The sequence below is a fragment of the Nilaparvata lugens genome, chromosome 2 (assembly GCF_014356525.2).
Source record: "Nilaparvata lugens isolate BPH chromosome 2, ASM1435652v1, whole genome shotgun sequence".
NCBI classification, from domain to species: domain Eukaryota; kingdom Metazoa; phylum Arthropoda; class Insecta; order Hemiptera; family Delphacidae; genus Nilaparvata; species Nilaparvata lugens.
Genome location: NC_052505.1, coordinates 86,576,751 through 86,603,239, shown reverse-complemented (window position 1 = coordinate 86,603,239; position 26,489 = coordinate 86,576,751). Strand labels below are relative to the sequence as shown.

The 26,489-nt window shown below is 34.7% G+C and overlaps 1 protein-coding gene across 1 annotated transcript in view; it reads left to right on the top strand.

The window, feature by feature from the left end:
* The window catches only part of LOC111055856 (CD109 antigen-like), a 156,698-nt gene that overhangs the window by 111,339 nt on the left and 18,870 nt on the right, over window positions 1-26,489 (top strand). The window contains 12 exon segments of the mRNA XM_039421984.1: window positions 2,632-2,854; window positions 5,670-5,819; window positions 7,416-7,555; window positions 10,062-10,225; window positions 12,220-12,317; window positions 12,319-12,444; window positions 14,235-14,411; window positions 15,638-15,820; window positions 18,217-18,453; window positions 19,789-19,973; window positions 22,604-22,706; window positions 25,545-25,736. Coding sequence (XP_039277918.1) covers window positions 2,632-2,854; window positions 5,670-5,819; window positions 7,416-7,555; window positions 10,062-10,225; window positions 12,220-12,317; window positions 12,319-12,444; window positions 14,235-14,411; window positions 15,638-15,820; window positions 18,217-18,453; window positions 19,789-19,973; window positions 22,604-22,706; window positions 25,545-25,736 — 1,978 coding nt within the window.

Below are 26,489 nucleotides of genomic sequence, written 5' to 3'. Positions count from 1 at the left end.
ATTGTTTCTCATTGTTTCAATACATGATGGCGACTGTACATGTCGGGGAGAAAACTTTGTAGTCTGATCTTTCTTTTGCCGACGTGTAGCACAAAGTTGTCAATTTCCTTTCAGTTGTATTCTGTATATATTTTGTGCAATAAACGATTTGATTTGATTTGATTTGATCTCTCTAACGAGGCCAATTTTTCTCCACTACGACATTAGCTGACTGAATTGCGTTCACTTTAAAAAAGGAAGTTTTGCTGCCGCACCCGTATATGTTAATACTGTAAATTAATGGACAATGTGAAGGTACCTCCTCAAGAGACATTTATAAGTCCGGTGTCCCTGGGAAAAATGTTACTAACAATGGAGAAATATAATAGATGACATCTTCACAATATACTGTACCTTCATAATGGCCCTTATTAATTTGAAATAACTTATACACTCAGTTTAGGCACTCATAAGTACCTTTCCACAAGTGTATTGAAAACTTATTTCGTGCTCAACTTTAATCACTCGAAATTTCACTTGAAAAGCCTGATCAGGCAGGCTTTTATGGGCTTTCTTGGACCCCTGGTTACTTTACTTTACTAATAAACTATTTATTGCCGTTTTTAATTGCTATTGAACAATGATATCCTCAGCCTATATGCAAATCGATCATGGTGTGAATACACTATTTATATTTCAAAAGCTCTTCAGACTTAGAATTAGATGAATATGATGAAAAGAATTATATTTTAGTAGCCTGAAGGTAGGCGCACACAGATCGTCATCGGACGGACGGCACGCATCGGACGGATCGGACGATCAGATTTGATGCATTGCTTTCAATTGGAGTCTGCATACCTATCCGCATCATATAGGTATGCGCTCTCCAATTGAAAACAATACATCAAATCTAATCGTCCGATCCGTCCGATGCGTGCCGTCCGTCCGATGACGATCTGTGTGCGCCTACCTTTATAAGGAAAAAGTGCATACTCTTCAAACATATTCACCTTGTATTTTTTTGTTTTAGTTGACAGTGTCATCTCAAGATGGCTCGTCCCTATCGTCCGACAGACTGCGCAACGGCCGCATGGAGCTGACTGCAGACGTGGGCATGCGCACAGGCGGCCGACGTAACATCGAAATGCAGATGCTGAAGATGTCCGATCAAGAAGGCGTGTGGGAGATGAAGTTCGACCTGCAACAGCTGTTGGGTCTGGACGACAACAAGCGGGCCACCGAGATCCTCAAGGACATCGACTCGATGCGCATCGGTGCCAGCTACAAGGACGCCAACGGCGACCGCACTACAGCTGATCTGCTCCTGCTGGCCCACTACTCGCCCTTGAACCATCACATCAAAGTTTCCACGTCTACTAGTCAACCCAAGGTAAACTAATCTAATACTTCCCATGGAATGATCCGTGGTCTAGTGGATACAGTGCATGCGCAGTAGCCTTGACATCCCGGGTTCAAACCCGGTCACTACCAAAAGTTTTTGACCAGATCACTCCCGTGTTATCGGATGGGCACATTAAATTGTCGGTCTCGGCTGAAGTATGACAGTCTCAAAGCCCATTGACGGCTTAAATTATATATTCAGGCGAGGTGGGATCTTCCCATAAGGGACTCCTCACTAGCAAAAGTCATACGAATTTACTTTTACTTCCCCCATCAGTATAGGATCAGCATAGTAATGAATTCAGTTTGCAGTAGTTAAAAACTCAACTTACAACTGACTAATGCCATGAGAATATTTTAAATATTGTCTGCTGAGAGTGGCTCTTTTTATATGGGAATGAAAATATTCTATGTTTATGAAGTAAACAAACTCATATTAGAGAAATTGAGGCCGTTAAGGAGTTTAAAAGTACTTTTAGAGAATTTCTTATTGAATTATGTCCATACAAATTAGCGGACTAAAAATTAACGGAGAGTGACCCGTTTTATATGGGAATGATAATATGCAATGCACTCCCAACACATATTAGAGAAATTGAGGATTTAAAGGAGTTCAAAAGAACACTTATACATTTTCTTATTGAATTATGCCCATACAAATTAGCGGAAATCCTTTAAAGAAGAGTTTTGCTTCCTGTTTATGTGAAATTTATCGTGTTATCTTGTCCGGTGTGTTTGTGTAGATGGAGTAAATTAGTAATATTAGATTACAAAACGTTGATGTCTCGTATACTGCAGGAGTGCTGCTTCCTTGTTGCAGTTCCATATGACCAATGAGCAAAGAAAGAAAGTTCAGCAAAGCTCTAGTTTAGTATAAACTCTAGTAGAAATAGACAAAATATTGTGCCTTGTATTCAGTATTGAATTAATACTGTGCAACCTATAGAAACTTTATTATAAATTTCCTCTAATTGTAGGTTACTATGCTTATTTTGGAATATGAAATCACGAAAGAAATAACACAAGACATTGTTCTTGTACATTGTTTTATATTCTAAAAAACATTAGTTTAAATGCTCATGGAATCATCGTCAGTTGTTATCGTCATATGCGCTTAAGTTCTTAAGCTTCGTAGAATAACAATTTTAATTAAAATAAGGAACCCAGTTTCCACAAACTTTGTAAGTTTTTAGGCTCCCTGAGGCCAAAGGAGTGGGTTTCAACATTGAATTTTGATCGATTGAATATTAGTGCAAGCTTCAACATGAAGACGTTCAACTATATAATCATGTCGAAGGGCATAATTCTGCTGACGGGGCAGGAGAACATGCAGCGCAGCATTCGCACGTTCGCCATTACGCTGAGTGCCGACATGGCGCCCGTCGCAACCATTGTCGTCTACAGCATTGAGCGCTTCGGCGATGTCATCGCAGACAGCTTGACGTTCCCTGTCAACGGTATCTCGAGGAATAATGTGAGTAGGCCCCAAAATCGTGAGAAAATTCAATGTCTATAGTGAGGACCACGCTATAATGGCAGTGTACGATTGACAATAGTGTTGCTATCCTTGTCTTTCATGCAACAAACATATAGCGCTATCTCTCTCTAGCTTTGCAATGTTGTCAGTTTGCCAGAAATACTTCATTTTTACTTTTGACAGTGACTGTACAGATGTAAACAAACAATTCTCAGCCGCCATCTTTTTTCCTCATTCTACCAAAATACTTCTGTACACAAGTCGTCCTATAATTGATATTAAATGTATTTTTGAAAAAATATTTTTAGATATTACCATATGAGAAACACAAATTATACCTAAAATGGCAATTTAAAAGTTGATAATTTTAACCATCCTAGCCTTCGTCCATGCTTCAGTTAGACCACCGTATAGGTTATGGTACTGGTATTGGTTTAAATAATATTGGAAGGTTATATCAGAACTATTTCTATTGAAATTATCGTATAAATAGGATTTCTATTTTGCTATTTTTTAAGAGAAATTGAAATAGAATACCCACCGAGCAACTTTTTTTTCTGTTGTTTTGAAGTTCAGATTGGTGTATCACAGCTTTTAAATTAGCCGCCGTTTCAGACTTGTATGAAATTAAAAATCTGATCTCAAAGCAAAGTTTTGAATCAAATTATAAAAAAATATATTTCATTGATGAATTTAATCAATTTTACATGAAATTGATTATTTTATCAAGGAAATGGAAACTAATCTTAGATCAAATTTAATGGGATACATTGAGTAAAAGCTGTGTACAATCCGTGGCAAAATGGAGTCAATTTGAGATAGACTTGGCAACGCTGTTTTGCTATCTTCCTTAACTGCCATTATAACGTGGACCTCACTATAGAATCGAATTTCATCCTCAGAAAATTATTGTTGAAAGTTTGTAAAATTGCACCTTGATCCGACCTGCTGATATCGCCTTCTCTAAATTGTATTACTTAGATTTATGCATTTTCAATTCATGTAATTTGATTATCTGATCTATTCCCGACTAGGTTGGTCTATAGTCTGTGCAAACCTTAAGTAATGTTCAGACCAAAATCTGCAGCTCTGCAGAGTCTGTGAATGGATGGATTTAAAAAGATCTGTAGCCGGATTAATCAATACGGGTGTTCACATCGACATCTGTGTATCTGCCAGCCGACGTTCCATGACAACTCTGCTCGCAAGCAGATGTTTTCGAATCGCTCTGGGAGCGATTTTCTCCAGGCATCCGAGCGGATGTTTTCGATAAAGATCTCTCATCAAAAACCTAAATCACGTAAAAATGGAGATAGAAAAATTCTAATTTCAGATTCGGATCCAGCGCCTTGAAATAAATAATTTGGCTCGCGTTTGCTCAAAAAATGAAAAATAAATGTAATAATTGAAAATTTTAGAATCAGAGTGCAAGTAAGAACAGAGCGAAAATAGCTCTGCCAGCCCACATATGTTTTTGGTGTGAAAACACAAACTCTGCGGACGTTCAAATATTGCTCTTTAGCTCTGCAGAGTAAAATAGTTTGGTCTGAACATACCTTTAGATTGCAGCATTGGTGTTATGGAGTACAGTGCTGCCAGATTTCACAGAGCTCTGAGAGCCTTATTGTGTGAGAAAGAGAGTGTAGGCCATTTTTATATAATGATCATAAAAACGGCTACAGTGTGCTCCTATATTGGATATAAATCCCAAGGCTTCAAACTAAGGTTTGCACGGACCGTAGTGTCTAGTGGTCTGGGACGCTACAACCTTCAGTCTGCTAGCACTGCATGGTCGTGGGTTCGAATCCCGCCTGGATGTTTGATCATCAACTCATCAATCACCTAAATCACGTAAAAATGGAGATAGAAAATTCTAATTTCAGATTCGGATCCAGCGCCTTGAAATAAATAATTTGGCTCGCGTTTGCTCAAAAAATGAAAAATAATGTATTAATTGAAAATTTAGAATCAGAGTGCAAGTAAGAACAGAGCGAAAATAGCTCTGCCAGCACACATATGTTTTTGGTGTGAAAACACAAACTCTGCGGACGTTCAAATATTGCTCTTTAGCTCTGCAGAGCAAATATTTTGGTCTGAACATACCTTTAGATTGCAGCATTGGTGTTATGGAGTACAGTGCTGCCAGATTTCACAGAGCTCTGAGAGCCTTATTGTGTGAGAAAGAGAGTGTAGGCCATTTTTATAGAATGATCATAAAAACGGCTACAGTTTGCTCCTATTATTATATTGGATATAAATCCCAAGGCTTCAAACTAAGGTTTGCACGGACCGTAGTGTCTAGTGGTCTGGGACGCTACAACCTTCAGTCTGCTAGCACTGCCTGGTCGTGGGTTCGAATCCCGCCTGGATGTTTGATCATCAACTCATCAATCACCCATGCTCTGGAAAGAAAACTTATGTGGGCATCATCCGCAATGAAAAACGAAAAAAATTGAATGTATTCAAGTATTAGAATCATACAATGAAGGCTTCAACTTGCAATAATGTTCTACATTGTCTACATTTAGGAAGATTGAAGTTTTGTTGGCTGTTTGCTTACAAAGCTCGAGTGAAAATTTAATTTTCGATTTAGTTATGATAATTTGATTTGTATCATTCTTCACTATGTGTCACATAGTACATACCTAAATTTGGAATCTTGTCTAAATTCAAATAGGAACAGATTCGGGCATAAGGCATAAGCCTGTTGTGCCATTTCAGAAGTTAGAATTGTTGAATATGGAACAAATAAATAATAATTGATAATAATATTCTATAATAGCGGTTAAATGTTGTTTTATATTTATTTTAGTTCACCTTATTCATCAATAACCGCAAAGCTCGAACTGGAGAACGTGTCGAAGTTGCAATTTACGGCGAGCCGGGCGTCTTCGTCGGTCTGTCTGGAATCGATCGAGCATTCTACAGCATGCAAGCAGGAAATGAGCTGACCTATGCCAAGGTAAATTATTTATTACCTACATCTTTTCATATTCCTACGAATGAAAAATATCAATAATAAGTAGTATTGTTTGAATAGATTAATGAAAATTTTATTATTTCATCTCTGTCAAATTTAAAGTAAGATGAAGGTTTTTGTCCAATGAACTATTTTTTCTTGGATAATTTACAATAGTTTTATTGGGAACTACAATTCCGTGCATTATAACTTTTATCAAAAAGTGGCTTCTGTGTCCATATTATATCTGTACTGTATATGTATTTCACTATTATTGCAATCAATACTTGCATTAATCTTTCTTTTACTCATATGCTATGTACTCTAAAGTGAAATGGCTACTGAGCAACTTTCTCTAATCTTGATAGCAAGAGCTAAGTGTCATGGTTTCTCGAACTTATCGTAATGTGATTTGATTATACTTTATTTCAGAAAATTACCATGATCTGGAAGAAAACTTATGTGGGCATCATCCGCAATGAAAAACGAAAAAAATTGAATGTATTCAAGTATTAGAATCATACAATGAAGGCTTCAACTTGCAATAATGTTCTACATTGTCTACATTTAGGAAGATTGAAGTTTTGTTGGCTGTTTGCTTACAAAGCTCGAGTGAAAATGTCATTTTCGATTTAGTTATGATAATTTGATTTGTATCATTCTTCACTATGTGTCACATAGTACATACCTAAATTTGGAATCTTGTCTAAATTCAAATAGGAACAGATTCGGGCATAATCCTGTTGTACCATTTCAGAAGTTATAATTGTTCAATATGGAACAAATAAATAATAATTGATAATAATATTCTATAATAGCGGTTTAAATGTTGTTTTATATTTATTTTAGTTCACCTTATTCATCAATAACCGCAAAGCTCGAACTGGAGAACGTGTCGAAGTTGCAATTTACGGCGAGCCGGGCGTCTTCGTCGGTCTGTCTGGAATCGATCGAGCATTCTACAGCATGCAAGCAGGAAATGAGCTGACCTATGCCAAGGTAAATTATTTATTACCTACATCTTTTCATATTCCTACGAATGAAAAATATCAATAATAAGTAGTAATTGTTTGAATAGATTAAAGAAAATTTTATTATTTCATCTCTGCCAAATTTAAAGTAAGATGAAGGTTTTTGTCCAATGAACTATTTTTTCTTGGATAATTTACAATAGTTTTATTGGAACTACAATTCCGTGCATTATAACTTTTATCAAAAAGTGGCTTCTGTGTCCATATTATATCTGTACTGTATATGTATTTCACTATTATTGCAATCAATACTTTGCATTAATCTTTCTTTTACTCATATGCTATGTACTCTAAAGTGAAATGGCTACTGAGCAACTTTCTCTAATCCTGATAGCAAGAGCTTAGTGTCATGGTTTCTCGAACTTATCGTAATGTGATTTGATTATACTTTATTTCAGAAAAATTACCATGATATACTGAATACTAAATCATATTGTTCAAAATAATTACGATCACAATAATTGTAATTAAAATTATTATAAACAATAGCAAATTCCTGAATAAGCTGAACAAATCGACCAATTAAGTGGTATATTTTACAGTGATGTCAATGTGTATATGTGTTTAGGTGATCCAAAACATGGCTACTTATGGTGAAGACACGAATGGCACATTCATCCACACCTGGTTCTCAAGAGAAGGAAATGCGGAGGACATCGTGCATTTCCCCTCATCAACATTCGGTATTGATGCCAACAGAACTTTCCAGTGAGTAACTTTTAACATTGAAGGATATTATAATACTTCAGACAGATTAGCATTAATTTCTTACAACTCTTGTGACATATTATATATAAAAAGTTACAGCTGTTATATAGCTATGGTCAATGTGATATTTTCGAGCTCAAAATTTAAGTGTTTTTATTCTTTATTTTGTGAATTTATAGTTTGTTTCATGTTTTTAAGAAACTTTTATTATTAATCCATCCAAATTTAAATTGTTTGTTCTATTCTAATTTATATTTTAGATTGTGATTTGGTGTAGAAATTTGAATGGACATAACCTATAATATTTGGACAATTTAAAACTAAATTAGGAAATTGAAGAAGTTTTAGGCAATAGCCTGTTTTTTCTTTTCCGATTCTTGTATTTTTTGCTAACCAAATAAATAAATAAATAAATAAATATTTCGTTGCTAACATTCAGGCACTGTAATAGAATTCAATTTTTTCAAATGTTGAAACTTTATTTCCTATATGTTTATATTTCTCAAATTTACAGTATCTGGTTCATTTTTCATGTACGATGTTTGTCTTTCAACCTTAGATTGTAGGCAGCATTTCTCTTATGGATTATACAGTGTTGCCAGATTTCACAGAAGCCAATGCGCTAAGTAAATAATTTTGATAGAATCAGCATAAAAACAGCAGTGTGCTCTTATTCTTATAAGAAATAACATTGGCCATGTAGCCCCGGGCTGCAAACTAAGGTTTGCACGAACATTGTCCATTGCAACATTGTAGCATTGTTATTTTATATTAATATTTTGTGAATTTGGTATATTATGCAAGTATTTGTGCTCAATATGTGTCACGCAACTCATTATGCGCTTTCATATTACCTACGCTGTTAGCAATTGTGTGGCAATTTGACGAGCGAGTCGACGAGAGTGTGGCGCTGCCATTACACTTATGTATTTGGTTCACAAAGTAAGATAGCTATTAGCCCTACAGACACGCTAATTTTAATGAAATTATTAAACATATCTCACTATAAAATTCCATTTATTCTGGGTTTTAATCGCTAAAACCCACCTATTTACTTCTATGGTTGAATCCTTCTATAACTGTATATGTTCCCTTAATGTGACTTCCTTATAGAGCTGTTTAAATACCGGGTGCGGCAGCTGATGTCGTAGTAGAGCAAATTTGGTCTCGTTAGAGAGGTCAGAGCATAACGTTTTCTCCCCGACATGTTCAGTCGCCATCATGCATTGGAACAATGAGAAGCGTGCATTTGCCGTTGAGACTTATTTTTCGAGCGGATGTTTTGAGATCACAACCCAGCGCTCATTTCGAGATCGCTATAATTTAGCCCCTTTGGCTACTGTCCCAGACCGGAAATCAATTGTTACGTGTGTCACCACGTTGACACGTTGAACCCAGCGCTCATTTCTAGATCGCTATAATTTAGCCCCTTTGGCTACTGTCCCAGACCGGAAATCAATTGTTACGTGTGTCACCACGTTCAGACAAACTGCAAGTGCGACAAGACGAAGAGATGGAGTCCCTCGGCGCATTAGGCCATCTGAGAATATTGAGGCAGTGTGAGTTTCAATTTTACGATCACCACAGCGTTCTGCGCGCAAACATGCGTCTGCTTTTGGACTTTCCGATCGTTCTGTGAGACGAATTCTTCATGATTATCTTCATTTCCATCCATAAAAGATGGAAATTGCGCATGAACTTTCTGAACGTAACTTCAATTGAGGGAACACTTTCCAGGACGCCTCATCTCAGTTAGGAGCGATTTGGAGTGGTCAGCCTGACCTCCAGATTTGAACCCTTGTTATTTTTTCTATGGGGTTTATTGAAATCCCTTGTTTATGTGAACCGTCCAAGGATCCTGAAAGATTTGAAGACCAATATCAGGGAAGAAATTGCTAACATGCCTGCAATGCTGGCAGAAGTCATGACAAACGCCAGAAATCGGTTTACTCAGTGTATGGAGAATGGGGGACGTCACCTACCTCATTCGATATTAAAAACTAATTTTTTTTTTGAATTAAATTGAATTTATTGCCAAAAAATATATTGTAAAATATTTGTACAATATTAATTACAAGAGTATACACTACAAATAGACATTGATTTCTAACTTGAGTACAACAATATTATCAATGTAATATTTGGCACTGCCTTATGTTGGAAACCTTGTGTGTTGGTAGTGAGTTGCAGTTCACTTATTCTGCTTCAAGTACTTTATATACAATTCAAATTTTATAATGTTAAAGAAAGTATTTACAGTAATTTACAAAAATCGCAAAAGCTTGGAAAAAATAAAACTTAAGAATACTACATATTATATGATAAAGTGATATCCAATTAATTGAAACAAAACTTTATGTATGTGTCTACATTACGAAAATTAAAATAAATACAAACTATCTCATCCATACAAAGAGTTTTATTTACTTAAAAAAGGAAGTTTCGCTGTCGCACCCTGTATTATATGACTGTTGCAATGTAACCGAATGATGTGCGCTGTGTTTAGGTTTGCAAGTCTGGTGGTGTTCACTGATGTGGAGGTGACTCGCAGAATCAACGTGTGCAACATCACACAGGGCCTGGCCGAGTGCCTCAACGGCAGATGCTACCGAGTTGACAAGAAGTGCGACGGCAGAAACGACTGTGAGGATGGATCCGACGAAGCTGGCTGTAAGCTCACTTTTGTTCTATTTTCCCGGTGTTTAGGAAGTCATTGTGCACCAAGTGATTTATTACCATAATTCAATTTATTCAATAATTATTTCACTCTTGAATTATGGGAATAAATCACTTGGTGCACAGTGACATCCCGAACACTCTAAAGTACACTTTAATTCTTAATCATTACTTGAATGAAAATGTTCTATTTTGATTGTTACTGTGTCAATAACTTGTGTCAATAACTTTCTTTGTACAAATTGCAGTAAAAACAGATCTTTGTAATTTCTATCAGTATTGAATTTTTGCAGCAATTGTATTGTTTTTAATGTGTTATCAGGTTTTCTGTAAATATCTCCCACTACTGTGTAGATTTCTCCAATGTGGCTTCACATATATATTTTTTCTCGCATATTATTTATACTTTAATGATTGTTCGTGGCTGTGTTCTTGAACTTGATGCTCAGTTGAGAGGCTTTGTTTTTTGTTGATACTGTAATACATTATTAAAATGTATGTATTCATTATAAAATAACATTTATTATTTATAAATATATGAGCTATTCATTTTTATTTATAAAATAACATCATAGTATGCGTTTATTTTTAAACCCTGAAAATGATGTGAAACATCGAACCTAATTCTTTTAATGCGTGTTTTTAATCTGCTATTTATTTTTAAAACTTTTCAAAAAAGGTTACTATGATGCTATTTTATAAACTGTGATACATATTTGAAAATGAAACAGAAACGGAATTGAATAACTTCTATGATGAAAAAAGACTCAATTCAGAAACATGAAACATGATTGTATAGAACCTCTATAATAATTCACTAGGTGGAACATCTCATAATAATTCCTGCTACTTACTATTATTTTTATGTAATTACTAGCCGTCAGGCTCGCTTCGCTCGCCATATCCGTCTAGCCAGGGGGCTCCGCCCCCTGGACCACCGACTGGATCGTCCAAGAATGAGATCAGCATTCATTTGTGCATTTTTTTTTCATTTGTGCATTTTTATCATATGTAGGACAATCCAGTCGGGGATCCAGACTAAACGTCTGGCTAAACGGATATGGCGAGCGAAGCGAGCCTACGGCTAGTAATATAATATTCCCAGGTTTGAAGTAGCAGTGCCCAATCAATTTTTCCGCGATAAATGCATTTAATTCTTCAACTTGGTGCCAACCTAACAAAGTCAACTCAACTTAATGCCAACCTGACAAAATTATTAATTTAGTTGCCAGTTAACAACTGTTTCGAAGAGGTTGGCCTACTCTATCTAGATTATAGTTCTATAGTAACATATTATATGGAAATTTCAATTATAATTAAGGGATTGGGAGAAGAAGAATATTACATGCTAAAAGACGAACTTTAAACCCTTAAAAACAACCCTTAGAGTTAAAATATTGCCAAAAGATTTCTTAGTGCGCCTCTAAAGGGCCAACTGAACATACCTACCAAATTTGAACGTTTTTGGTCCGGTAGATTTTTAGTTCTGCGAGTGAGTGAGTCAGTCAGTCAGTCAGTGAGTGAGTGCCATTTCGCATTTATATACAGTATATAGATAATTACCGTACTGTGTTTGCAAAAAAAAAACGTATTCCTGAGAAGATTGATAAAATTTCATAATGGTTGAGTGCACTCGGAGAGCGGTCTTAAGAGGTTATAAATTTTGATCTATCCATGTATTTTGCAAACTTCACCTTTCCAAGACCGTTGGACCTCTCAACGTTTGGCCGGGTTGATAGAAATCAACGAGAGAAACGTTTGGCTAACTCGGAATTAGCTGACTCGCCATATGAATCAATACCATATGATCAGAGCAGTTTTGATTTATACGGCAGTTTAACATGGAGTCAGTGAATTCTAGCCAATTCTATCAACCCGTTTGTACGTGCTTTGTGTACACACGGCCTACATTTTTCTTGTTTAGTATTCAATTGTATTTATTTTCATGAAACGACAAGCGTATTATCCATGTGATTTTGTTTGCACAGGTCCCCGTTTCAATGCGACCGAGCTGTCACTGTTCAGAAAGTTCCGGTTCAACCGCATCCAGCGGCAGTACGACAACGTGTGGCTATGGAAGGACATCAAACATAGGGCCACATGGTCGCTACATCTTCGAGGTGGATGTGCCTGAGCACCCGGCTCACTGGATGGTGTCCGCCTTTAGCATGAGTCCACGGCTCGGCTTTGGAATGCTGCCCAAGCCCATTGAGGTATGCTGATTTTGTAGCACTCATAGTTAAGGGCGGTTTCTAAGGCTGGCCACTAACGGTAGGAAATGTATGATGATCATGTGATCATACATTGTTGTGCCATCACAGCGAAATAATTTAAATGGTTCATTTAAATTATAATTAAAATGCTTCGAAAAGCTTGAAAAGCTTCGAGCAATTTTTTTTCAGGTTAGACTTTTCTATCTTTATTTTTTTTTTCGCTGCTCTATTTGAGGCTAAATTATTTTTGTATCATTATAATTGTTTTACAGTGGTTTATTTATTATGATTGGTTGTTCATTCCACGTTAGAAGTCTCTCGCTGATGGCAAAACATGCATGATCAACATGTGTCTGTGTGTGTATATGATAAACTTGTATGTTTGTATGTACACACATACTTATAATGCATGTCCTACCGTTAGTGGCCAGCCTGAAACACTCATTACATCGAATGAACCATTAAAATTATAAATTAAGGCTGTGCAACGGCTAAATAGAAACTTTTCACTGGTGATATTTTTCAAAGTTTTCCTGTTTTATATCATCAAGATATAGACTTCTAGAATTATTAGAAACAGCACCTATCAGTCATATTCGAAGCTGTATATCGAAGTGTGAACAGAGCTATAAACCATCAAACCTATTGATTAAACATAGATTTAATGGTTCATTAGATTTAATAAGTGTTCTAGACCTCTACAATAATAATTGAGACGGGAGCTAGCAGTCATATTCGAAGCCGTATATTAACGTCGAGCTCTTAGCTCTAGGGACAAACTAATTCCGCTAGATCGCTCCAGCTGTACTATTCACTTGCTGCCCGAGCATACCAGGCGTAAAACCGTGCTTTAAAGGTACACATACCAGCGGCTATTATTGTGTCTATAAAAGAAGTTTAAGCATCAAGAACAGCGCTACAAGTTGCTATGAATTTGAAGTCTATAGAACGAACATTGAATGTGAAAAAGGAGTTTGAAAATATAATTTTTTCAGATTTTTAAAAACAAAGTTGACGTAATTTTTGCTTTATTGAAGAGGAGACTCGAATATTTTTCTCAAAATTTTCTGACCAGTAGCTTTTGTAGGGTATGTGTACCATCTGCCTCAAAAAGTGACATTTGAAGCCCTATTGTTAGCTAACAGAAGCTGATAAAAATATTTCAATTGTATAGATTATGTCCTAAGAACCTGTCCAATACATTAGAAAAAGAAAAAACTTTTTTTGAAAAAAAAATTATTGAATGCACAATCTTAATAAAGGAAAAAAAATTGAAAAAAATAATTATTGAATGCACAACCTTGTTTGAACAGAGTTGAAACGTATGTTCATTAGCCATCTCCAGTAGGCTACTATACTCATTACATGACGCTTCGTTGATATTTTGATTACATAAAGGATAGGCCTACTAGAGTACGTGAAACCAATTAATAGGCAACTAACTATATTATTGATGAAATAAATATTCTTTACTGGCAGGTAACCCGTGCTCCGCAAGGGTCCAATCAAAAACTTGACCTACTGAAATCTTGAAGAATTTAAAATAGACCTATAACCATCCTCGGTAAATTAAGAATCTATTTGCAAAATTTCAATGTTAATCTGTTCAGTAGTTCAGAGGTGAAGATGCGTCGTTTGTGAATTTCCTATCTCGTATGTGTATAAGCCAGTTCTTTCCTTTATTTTACAGTATAAGTTTACATTAGGCTGAGTTGGGACTTTTTAGGCTCACTACCACTCAACCTCGAGACCTTTTGATCCAGTTTCTAATATAAATCCTTGTGTTTCAGTATGTCGGAGTGCTTCCATTCTTCATCAATGTAGAGATGCCCAAATCGAGTTACCAAGGAGAGCAGGTTGGAATTCGTGTGTCCGTTTTCAACTACATGACAACCGACGTTGAAGCCCTCGTTGTGCTGCGCGGCTCTGATAGCTACAAGTTTGTTCATGTCGAATTGAACGGCATTGTAAGTTGAAACAGCTATTGTCTCTGAGAATGATACAAATTTTGAAACCAGTAGTGTATAATTTTTAACAATGTTACAAGGGTACTAGTTATTTTTCTATAATTCAACATTCAAGTAGCCTCTGGCAGCCTTGTAGCCTTGTAGGCTCTGATAGCTTCAAATTTGTTCATGTCGAGTTAGCATTGTAAGTTGAAGCAGTTTTCTTCTCAGAAAATGACATAAATTTTGAAACTAGTCGTATATAATTTTAAAACTATTACCAAGGTACTAGTTATTTCCTATAATTTCAGAATCATGTAGCCCTGTTAAAATATTTTATCAGTTCTCTTCAAATTTCTATAATTTGATTATGTTAATTTAGCGGATCACTCGTTTGAATATTAGTTTATTTTCTTCATAGTTCAACTGAACTATGGTAAATGTTGGTCATATCCATTTAAATTCTATATGGAACCTGTGGAACCTTATTGTGGAATGATGAATATCATTATCATTTGCATGCTCTCGATTGTAGCTCTTGAGTTGCAAAGCATATTTTTGAAATATTTGTTGTTTTGTTGAAAGTGTAATGTTGCAATTTATTTTCATATCAATCTAAACTATATATCATTTTTTATACGGTACCATATTTTTCATATAAGTTAACTTATCTCATTCAATAAATATGATAAAACGTTTGTAGTTTGCAATTTTATTAGTAATAATACATCTTTAATGATGTCATGTATGGCACTTTTCACTTTGAATTCTGGTTCACAACCGGGGTTTAACTTCCCAATTATTTTATTTTCGTTGTGATGAAATCTTCGTGTTGTAAGTCACTTGAATATAATTCAAAATATATTGAAAATGACTCATACTGCAGTACTTGAGTACTGAAGTAAAGATTCTCATGATTTTACTAAACAGTTTCCTGATTTTTATTATTGCAATGAATTCAGAAAAAATATTATCTTACTGCACACTCTAGCTTACTGGAGTGTAACTAATTAAATGTTTGGATTGAAATAAAAATCATCCAGCACCTTTTTATAATTTATTAAAACATAACATCATGTTTGATTTTCTATTTTACTTCAATCATATCAGTAGCCCTTTAAAGAAAAAATGAATACTTTGTGTATCTATTCGAATAACTATCATTCAGCTTCATGCATTTCTGAGTATTGATATTTCAGTTGAATTCATTATTAAATTAAATCGTTTCTTATTTTTAACGATGACAGGTTCGTTCTTACAACCCGAGAACTTCATTTGGTGATCACCAGTTCTTCATTTACATCAAGGCTCAAGATGCGGCAGTTGTCTATGTGCCGATTGTGCCCATAAGACTGGGAGACATTCCTGTAACAATAGTTGCCTCGTGTTTGATGGGAAAAGACTCGGTTACTCGAAATCTGCATGTTAAGGTGAGCATATCATTTATATTCGCTATTCAGATCCTTCTTATAATTTGTGTTGATCAGAACTGAAGAAAACAATCAAAGTCGAGAACTTGTTTGAAACTTATTCGTATCGTATAATTTTGTGATACGATGAAAATATCAACTTTTATTGAAAGTTAATATTTTGTTAACTGAATTTGTTTTCTTGGTAATGTACTGTTGTAATAATGCATGCCAGAACGCGCCAACCGGGAACAGTATTTTGAATTCTTTGGTCATATCTACTGAACAATAAAAATAAACATTTCACTGAGCTAAAATTAACGTAATTCTGATTGATAAATGTGAATTCTGAAATATAAATATGTGAATATTCATGTATATATGTAATATGTGAATTCTGCTTAGTGTGACATAATTCTTTGTCCTAGTCCCTTGTGCTCATTAGAAGTTCTATCATATTTCAAGTTTAAACCATAAGTTTATCCAATTGAAATATAATATAATGAATTTGACCGTAACTAGATTCAATCCCAGATCCAATTCCAACTATTTATTTTTGATTGTGATATTATTTTGTATTTTGATTTCTTTTATGTATATTGTGTTGAGTTGAAATTATTGATTTGATTTAAACTTTTTGAACTTGGAGCATACGGGCTTTATCATGTTATTTCTTAACCGTTCATTACAGGAATTAAAAAAGTAGTATTTTATTCATTTATTTTTTAATTTAAAGTGAACTGCCGTCATTCAACTAAGTTAATGTTTGTTATTCATTCAACCATTATTTTACTTACTGGTCTTGCTGTATTATTTCATAACAGTTTATCACTGGTCCATTAAAGAAATTAGAGAGATAGTGTTTGTTTTTTTCAGTTGATTGCCGTCATTCAACTAAATTAGTGTTTGCTAAATTAATTTATTAAAATACGGACTGTCCGTCATTGAACTAATATTATATTCCCATATTTCATATCCTTTCACTACTCCATTACGGAAATTTGAAAGTCAGTGTTTTTTATTCATTATTAACCATCCGTCATTGAACTAATATATTCCTACATTTCATATCCTTTCACTACTCTATTACAGAAATTTAAAAGTTAGTTTTTGGTATTCATCAATTTAAATACTAACTGCCTGTCATTGAACGAATTATATTCCTATATTTCATAGCCTTTCACTGCTCCATTACGGAAGTTTGAATGTCAGTGTTCGTTATACATTATTAACTGTCTGTCATTGAACTAATATTATATTTCTCCATTTCATAACGTTTCACTGTTCCAATACTGTAATTGTAAAGTTGATGTTTGTTATTCATTAATTCAATTACTAACTGCCCTTCATTGAATTGATTATATTATCTACAATCAATTTGTTTCTATGTGTTGTCCGTTTGTTGACCGAGCTAAGTGAGGTCTAAGATTCAAGTCGATGGTTTGGCATTTCTCTTAATGTTTAAATGTTTATATGTTGCGTATTTACGGCGAAACGCGGTAATAGATCTTCATGAAATTTGACAGGTATGTTCCTTTTTAAATTGCGCGTCGACGTATATACAAGGTTTTTGGAAATTTTGCATCTCAAGGATAATAATATAAAAGAAAAAGGAGCCTCCTTCATACGCCAATATTACAGTAAAAATCAGACTATAGAATTATTCATCATAAATCAGCTGACAAGTGATTACACAGATGTGTGGAGAAGCCAGTCTATTACTGTATTTGTATGAGGTCTATAGTTTCAATCAAATACCTTAAAGAGGTATGCATCTTTAAGCTTGGTTTACACCAAAGTTATTAATAAATAATATATAATAATATCACCAAAATGTTAATAACTTAATCCTTATAGATTCTATTGGATTGAACGGAAGTTGTCAAACACACATCTTCATCATGTGTATGATAAGCTATGTTCAATCTAATAGAATCTATAAGGATTGAGTTATTAACATTTTGTTAATAACTTTGGTCTAATCGCAGCTTTAAGGTCTTTGGTTTCAATATTTTGTTTTGCAGTCATGGTATTATTATGCGTGCCCATTAGTATTAATATTCTTTACATTCAAAAAACTAATTCAATAGGTGATAAAAATAAACAAATGAACTAAATAATGCTGGAGAAATTATTATATTTTTGATTGTGAAAAATTAATTTTCATCAGATAGAAAGATTATCACGGAACTGGATGAATTATATCATATGGAATACAAATTCAAACGTGAACTGAGTGTGTTAACATTTAAAACAAGTGACATCAGGTACTTATGGATGAGAATACTGCGTGAGGTCTACTGTTCACAGACCTACTAGTTATTCATTCATTTAAATACTACTGCCCGTCATTGAATAACTGAAATTAATGTAATTCTTTACAATCTATTTATATTCTATTCTAATCTATTCAACAGCCGGACGGATTACCGCAGTACAGGCATCAATCGATCCTACTGGACTTGAGCAACCGAGCCTACATCTTCCAGTACATGCACGTGAACATCACGGAGACGCCGATCATTCCGTACGACGAGGACCGCTACTACATCTTCGGCTCCAATCGGGCCTTCGTGTCGGTGGTGGGTGACGTCGTGGGCCCCATATTCCCCACAATGCCTGTCAATGCCTCTTCGCTGCTCGATCTGCCTATGGTGAGCAAGTGAAATAGATTTTCTAAATTTACTCATTCTGCTTATTTCATGCGCTTTCAATTGCAATATAATGGGTGGCTCGTTGGAGTAAGTGATAACGCGCTGGTCTAATAATCAAAGTTCGAATCTCGATCGAGGCAAAAGTTTTTGACCATAGCTCAATCACATAGATACGGACACCCCGTCTTTCTTATGAGACGATAAGCCGTCGGCCCCGACTACCTAAAAAGTAGTCGTCATCTTTCATCAACATCCCTCTCACTCACTACCCACTCACAAGCCTATGCGCTTATGTGGGCATCATCCTCAGTATCCTCCTCAGTATCATTAGGGCCCGACCACACGGAGAGCTATCTGCTATCCTAAAGGAATTCAGGAATTCATATCTATATCTTGGAGAGCGATCTCAAAGATCTAGAACCTAGAACCAAACCCATAATCTAGAGTTTTTAACCTTCTGACTATATTTCAACTAATCCTCTTTAATATTATAAAGAAAATAATTGACTTATACACGTACGAGATAAGAAAGTGTCGAATGACGGCGCATCATCACGATCACGCCTGAAATACTGAACTGATTAACTTGAAATTTTGAATAAAAATTCTCAAGGATGGTTATAGGACTATTTTCAAACCTACAAGATATCAATACGTCAAGTTCCCAGTTGGTAATACTTTTCTTGAGTTGTCCTCTTTAATATTATTAAGAAAAAAGTTGGTTCATATATGTACGGAATACGAACTAATGTTTGACATATAATCACGTGTGAACCACTGAAATGTTGATAAAATAATACATATTTTTTGTGTTTCCTGGACATAAGGAGATTGCATTTCACAACACAAACTTTTCCCCAGTGCAAAGCACGAGTTACCTGCTAGTAACTTATATTCATCTTTGGACTAAAGTATGAAAACAAATTATAACCTATCCATCAATTCCAACTAATTTTGACGACTCATATTTCTATTGGGGAGATTTAATGCTATTTATGACTCTCTGAAATACGGTCATTCTACTACTATTCAAACACTCTCATTCAAATGCAAATGTCTTTGACTGCAATGTCTTTCCTAAAAAGTGAACAGTATTTTTATTTGTAAGGAAAATTGTAGTTAACTTTGTGAATTTTACAGCCTGTCTGGTCCATATTGAATGTCTTTTCTTGAACCTGGGATCTCTAGGCTGCTATGCAAGCACTCTATCCACTAGACCACGGATCACTCCGATATTGATCTGATTATGTTTATAAACATTATTAACTACAAAGTCGTATGCAATTTTAAAACATTCTTCTCATTTTGACATTATGCATTTCATTTGTTATGAAGGACTGTGCGGAGCAGACAATGTTCAGTTTTGCAGTCAACCTGTATACAACACTGTACATGCGTCTCATCAATCAGAGAAACAGAACTCAGGAGAAGCATGCGTTCTTCCATATGAATGTGTTGTATCAACGCGCCCTATCATTCATGAACAAAGATGGCTCATTCAGTTTCTTCAGAACGGATTGGTAAGTGAACAAAAATAAAAATATACTTTTACAGTATTCTATAGTAGTCTAATCAAGAAGACGGGTGGAATAGCCTACTGTATCATAAAAATATTACAATTGTTAAAATTTTACATCTTTAACCCTAAAGAGACACACTGGGGTGTTCTACACCTCAGGGATTTTTTTTCGTTTCTGCAGTTGACAATATCAAACAGATGGGAATTTATGCCCAGTCTAAATTAGGTTTGTAGTATTGTCAACTACTCTCCACCACTTCCAGTCAGTAATAGCATTCTACAAGGTCACCAGCTCATCTTGTTCTTCGTTTGGGGTGTCTAACACCCCAGAGTGTCTTTTACGTAACACTTTTATTATAAAGATTTACTTGTATTGTCACTACGAAATTTGTATGGGATGATGGATCAGATTGGAATGAATGCTATGATTCTTTACAACTTGAGATTCAAAGCAATAAAATGAAGAGACGTGAGTTTTTGATGAAGTTGTCATTGGCAATGATCAAGCCATTCGTTCAAACCCGGATTATGAGCTTCAACACTTACGCGGGACATACTTCTAAAATTAGTATAAATATTGATAAGCAGTGCTTTACTTTAGATTTCTGTATGCACTTGGAACAAAAATTATTAAGAAATGATGAAGTATGGTCTAAGTTCTTGTTTTTTTTCATATTTTTTCAAATAAAAATGCAGAATTAAATTGGGGTGTTAAACCCCATTGTGTCTACTGTGTTAGCATAAAATAAGTGTGTCTCTGTAGGGTTAAAAACAAAGAAGAATAAACATTTAATGGATCAGAGTGACTCATCTGTATCCTCAACCATATAATATTCACATTCTTGTACATTTTACCAAAAAATGAACTGGTTTTCATACGTTTGTTGTAGGCTTCATTCAAACACAATTGGTGGGTATTCAGTATTATTTTTTCAATAGTTTTTTTTTATTTAAAGTAAAAAATATATTTTTTACATACCCCCAATTCTTCTTACCTAGCACCTTATTCGCCTTATGAACACTTCATTACTAGAAACTCACATAAAAATCTAGTGTGGCGCACTCACACAACTTTCCTTGCCGTTATGAAAATTGATCACCTGATGCTAGTGTTCACGCGCATCTCAAGTCTACTATTCAAAGATTTGAGCCAGCTGGTGACAGGGAAATAACGCTGGAGACACACGAGGTCTGCTATCTCTTCATAGTGAATGATTTAATAGAATCAACAATAATTTGCAATTGAATAATCTCATTTTCTCGAATTTAGAGCTTATTTTCAATTTCAGGTGAAAATGTTACTGAACATTAATTGTAGAGATTTTCATGCTCAATCTTTTCCATTTGAAAGTTCTTGTTTAAATTGTTTCTGAAGCCTGATAATTGGAAATCTAAAATCAAACATTGCATAGATGGGGTGGCGCTCTTGGAATTTTTACAGATATGAGACTTATGGCAGTTGATAGAGCTTATCAATGACTATTATAGGTATAAATTTGATCAAAATCGTTGGAGCCGTTTTCGAGAAAATCACGAAAACCCTGTTTTTAACAACATTTTTGCCATTTTAGCCGCCATCTTGAATTGCATTTGATCGAAATTGTTTGTGTCGGATCCTTATAGTGTAAGGTCCTTAAGTTCCAAATTTCAAGTCATTCCGTTAATTGGGAGATGAGATATCGTGTGTACACACACACACACACACACACACACACACACACACAGACACACACACCACTTTTTTGGACTTAGGGGACCTTGAAACATTATAGAAATTTGGAAATTGGGGTACCTTAATTTTTTTCGGAAAGCAATACTTTCCTTACCTAAAGGTGCGTACAGACTTTCGCTGTGCTCCGTAATCGAACGTCACTCGAGCAGATCGATTGATGATCGACCGGGGAGCAAGAGTGGATCGCGGGAAGAACCAACATCTCCCGTAACGTTCATGATCGGTGCGAGTGCGGAGCGATTGCGGAGCGAGGGCGGAGCGTGCGCGGATCGGGTTGGAGGCGAGTATATCTGTACGCACCTTATGGTAATAGGGCAAGGTAAGTAAAAACGTTTAATATAAACGGGTCAGTATAAACTGTACTGCAATGAGGAACTACTTATAATGGCAGTATAACAGGAGTACAATTAACATTGGTGTTGCTATCTTTGTCCATCATTCGACAAAGCAGATAGCGCTATCCTTTTCTAGATCCGCAACGTTGCCAGATCATTTTTAACAACGTACAATTATAATTGACAAAATATTAAATGTCAATTATAAAAATTCTTTATTTGATAATTGAAAAATATTTTTTCTTGAATAAAATATAATAATTGATTATTTTAAATAAGAATAAACAGTTGATATTACATCAGAAATACAGGTTTCAGCCAGTATATCCTCTCTTGGATTGGGTTTCAGTTTCTATTCTCTATAGAAGGCAGTGGCAAGTCAGAGAATCTGCAACGCTGTTGTCCTATCTTTCTCCACTGTCATTATAACGTGGACTTCACTATAGTAATAATCTCTCCATCAATTAGTATTTTAAATTATTATCATTATTATTATTATTTGAACAGCTCTGAATGAGATTCCTCCTATAATATTATTAATTTATTTTTGTATTTTGTTTGCAGGAATCAGTCGTCTTCAAGTGTATGGCTAACCGCGTTTTGTGCTCGAGTCCTCCAGGAAGCCAGCTTTTACGAATGGGAAAACTATATCTACATTGATCCTGATGTAAGTATCTACATTCTCTCTTCAATTAGCCGCAATTATTCATTACTTCAAATCAATCAATTTGAAAGCCTCACTACATCCACATCGTCTCAAGTTGGCTTATTTTAAGATGAACTAGTGTAGCTACTATTTTCCAGAAATATCTTTCGTTACTAGTTTGTTTTAATGATCTATCTAAATATTATTTATCTACTGTATTTTCTCATATGCTTCATGTATCTTCACAAACTCGTTTGCTATTTGATTTCAATCAAAATTCATTCTCGTTTTGATATGCACAAATTTGTATGCTTATCAAATTCTATCAAATTGGCGGTCGGATAAAATTATGTTCTCCTGACCAAGAGTGCGCAAGATCTCAAAGAAATTACTTAAACTCTATTTATTCTGTAATAAACGTGTATCACGAAATACAAAGAATTTGAATTATAAAGTTTAACATGAATTAAATTCGGCTTTCATAGGTTCAACGTAAACTCAAAAATAATACTGTATTGTGATATTCAAAAGACGTTTAACAATAAATTACTGTACAATGTAAAAACAATATAATGTGTCAAAAACATTTCAAATTATTGGTACGGTAGGCTTTATTATTTTTTAATAGGCCTACTAGAGGTTTTCTGATATATTTTGTAATATAAATAATTATGGATGATAATAATATATTTAGGCCATTTAATAGTAAATAGTTTATTAATTTGTGACATATTTAAAGTAAATTGTGAATTCTGTATTGTATTAAAAGATTGAATATTCATATCACTGATTCAGACACTAATGAATTCCAAATAAAAAATGTGCTTTTGCAATAATTCTGCTCCTCCACAAAGATATGAAGGTGTAGTTGAACTCATCTGACTATATAGTTTTCAAGTTTGTACAGGTCTATTATGAGTTCTTGGAAAACAATAACTAAACAGTTATGTTTATGTGTAATTTGTATAATATGTTGTGAGCATCGATATTAGTGATATATACTGAATATTTATACACTATATATATGTATACTATAATTATATATCAATTGTTGTGAGTTGATGCAACGCAATAAACAACCAACGAATTCAGAAACATTATAATTATGTCAAGTCAATGACCGCTAGCCGTCGTTCTAGGAGGAATGTCTATTTGTTGACTTATTATGGAATGTAGATTTTTTATTCTTTAGCGAGGTTCTACAGTACATAACATTTATTATAACAGTACTAATCAATTAAACATAAGCGTTTATCAATGTAGAGTCTTCTACCAATAGTAATAGCAGTATATCGAGTGAGCTGTGAGGACTGCAGCTACGTCATCACTGAAGAAAAGTAGTGGGGCGAGCTTTCAGTCCGACCCACCTCCTTTCTCTATTCGCCTTGGATAAAGCCGACATCTACTGCCATATCGCTCCATCGTGTGACGTCAGCATCGGATAGAAAACTTTTCTGTGGAGTTTGTTTACATTGTTTTCCATAGCAGATTGCGTCTATTTCAGTGGGAGCGCAGCGGGAGTTCACCATTCTTATGAATAATCATTTACTTTCATCTGAAATAGACACAATTTAAAAATTTTCTATGCAATGATGACGTCACGATAGGGCGATATAGCAGTAGATGTTGGCTTCAGAGGCTAGACTTCCCAGCGTGTCTATTCTATAATTGGTCTAAGTTTCAAACTAACTTCAAGTTACACAAATTATCCGCTTGGATCGCAACTGCAGTTAGCTAATAGCAGATGGTTTTAGATGGGGTGTTCACAATCCACAGTTATCAAATTTTTTTTTTTTTTTTTAAGATTACGTCCTAAAGACTCCAGTCATGGAGTATAAGACAAGTCATATTATTACATAATAATTCTAACACTAAGTAGTTCAACCTAGTTTAGGTTTGAAAGGAATTCTTGTACACTATAAAAAGCTCTATCAACTAAATATTTTTTAATTTGTTTTTTGAAAATCTTCAAATCATCATTACTTTTCAAGATTTGAGGTAGCTTGTTATAAAATTTCCTACCAATATAATCTGGTTTTTGTTCAAATAACCTACTATTGTGACCCATTATATGATAATCTGCTCTGTTTCGCGTATTATACTCATGAACATCTGAATTCTGGATCACACCACTCGTTTTCACATGCATTACAACTTCATATACATACAAAGATGGCACAGTTAATAGACCAAGCTTTTTAAATAAAGGCCTACAAGAGTCTAACCTATTCACTTTCTCTATACATCTGAGTGCCTTCTTTTGAATCTTAAACACCCTGTCCATATTTTGTTGAGATGAATTATCCCATACTAAAATAGCATACCTAATATGGTATAGCACTTTAGCTGGCTAAAACAACATTGTGAATACCCCTACAGTGAAATATTTCTTCTATGTTTGATTTTGAAGCATCTAAATTTAAAAATCTAATTTTTGAAAATAATTAAGGACTGTGAAATTTTGTGAAGTGAGGAACTACAAGACTTGACCTTTTTCTGACTATGTGTAACCTTATATTAATTAGGGAGAGGAATAGCACAAGGTTACCTTATTTTTCTTTCTGTCTCTATCATTTTGATGATATTACTTATTGTATGAATCAATAAAGAATAAAGGATATACTTTGAGCCTTATGAGGTTTATATGTGACTTATTAGATCTTGGGAACTTGAGAACTTCTGTAAGCTTAGGAGATTCATGAGCTTTATATGTGTATCTGCCATTACGCTAAATAAATAAATTATCGAAATTATTAATTTTCTTCTTGGGTTGCAATCTATACCACCCATGCATGGTATGATTTTCAATGAATCAATGATCTCAATCTTTATTAATTGATTATTATTTGCGTGTTACAGTTGATTGCGAAGTCAGTGTACTGGGTGTTGCAACATCAAACACAGGAGGGCGCTTTCTACGAAGTAACATGGCTGCCTGACCGAAAGATGAATCACTCTCTCAACTGGCCTGACGATCACATACGCTTCAGAAATATATCTTTGACGGCGCACGTTCTTATAACACTGGATACTGTGAAAGATTTGACCGGGGTAAGCTCGTAAAATATTATATTTTAAAGTAACATTTACATCTTCATTCGTTAGGTCATGTTAGAGGCCCTGAAATAGATCAGTTGCGACCTGGGAACTGGGAACCAGACCTGAGCTAGCCAGGTCACTCGGTATTATTATTATCTTCATTTATATTAGCTTTGAACAAACAATTTATGTACATCATTGAACACTTGGCCTATAATTCGATAAATAGTTGCATTTATAAAATTCTGATAGAGACATAATAATTGAGTCTTTTGGAACGAGTGTTTAAAGTTTATTAAATAATCTAGGATCGAGTAACGATTCATATATTGTCCTACTTATATTATACATACACTCTAGAAATGCACCATTTCTACATTTAAAAACATTATTCGTGAATATCGAGTTGAAAAAAAAACAATTCAAAACTATTTTTGTCTAAATTTAGATTGCTGTAGTTCAGTACGTATTACATTTATTCACGCCATTGTCTAAATTTAGATTGCTGTAGTACAGGACGGTACTTATTGACTGAACTTACTTCATTGTATTAACTTGGATTGTTGTAGTTGAGTATCATAAAGAAAAGATAGCATAAGAAGCTATCCCATGGCATAGGTCGTTTATTTTCCAAATTTCAAGCCGGTTACTGTCGATAAGTGTCTATGATTACTGTTTTGGCTGGGTGAGAGTGTAAGAACGCAGTATGAGAGACACTAGCGTCATAAAGCTTCACGAAAAGAAACTACTATCGTCTTGAGTTAC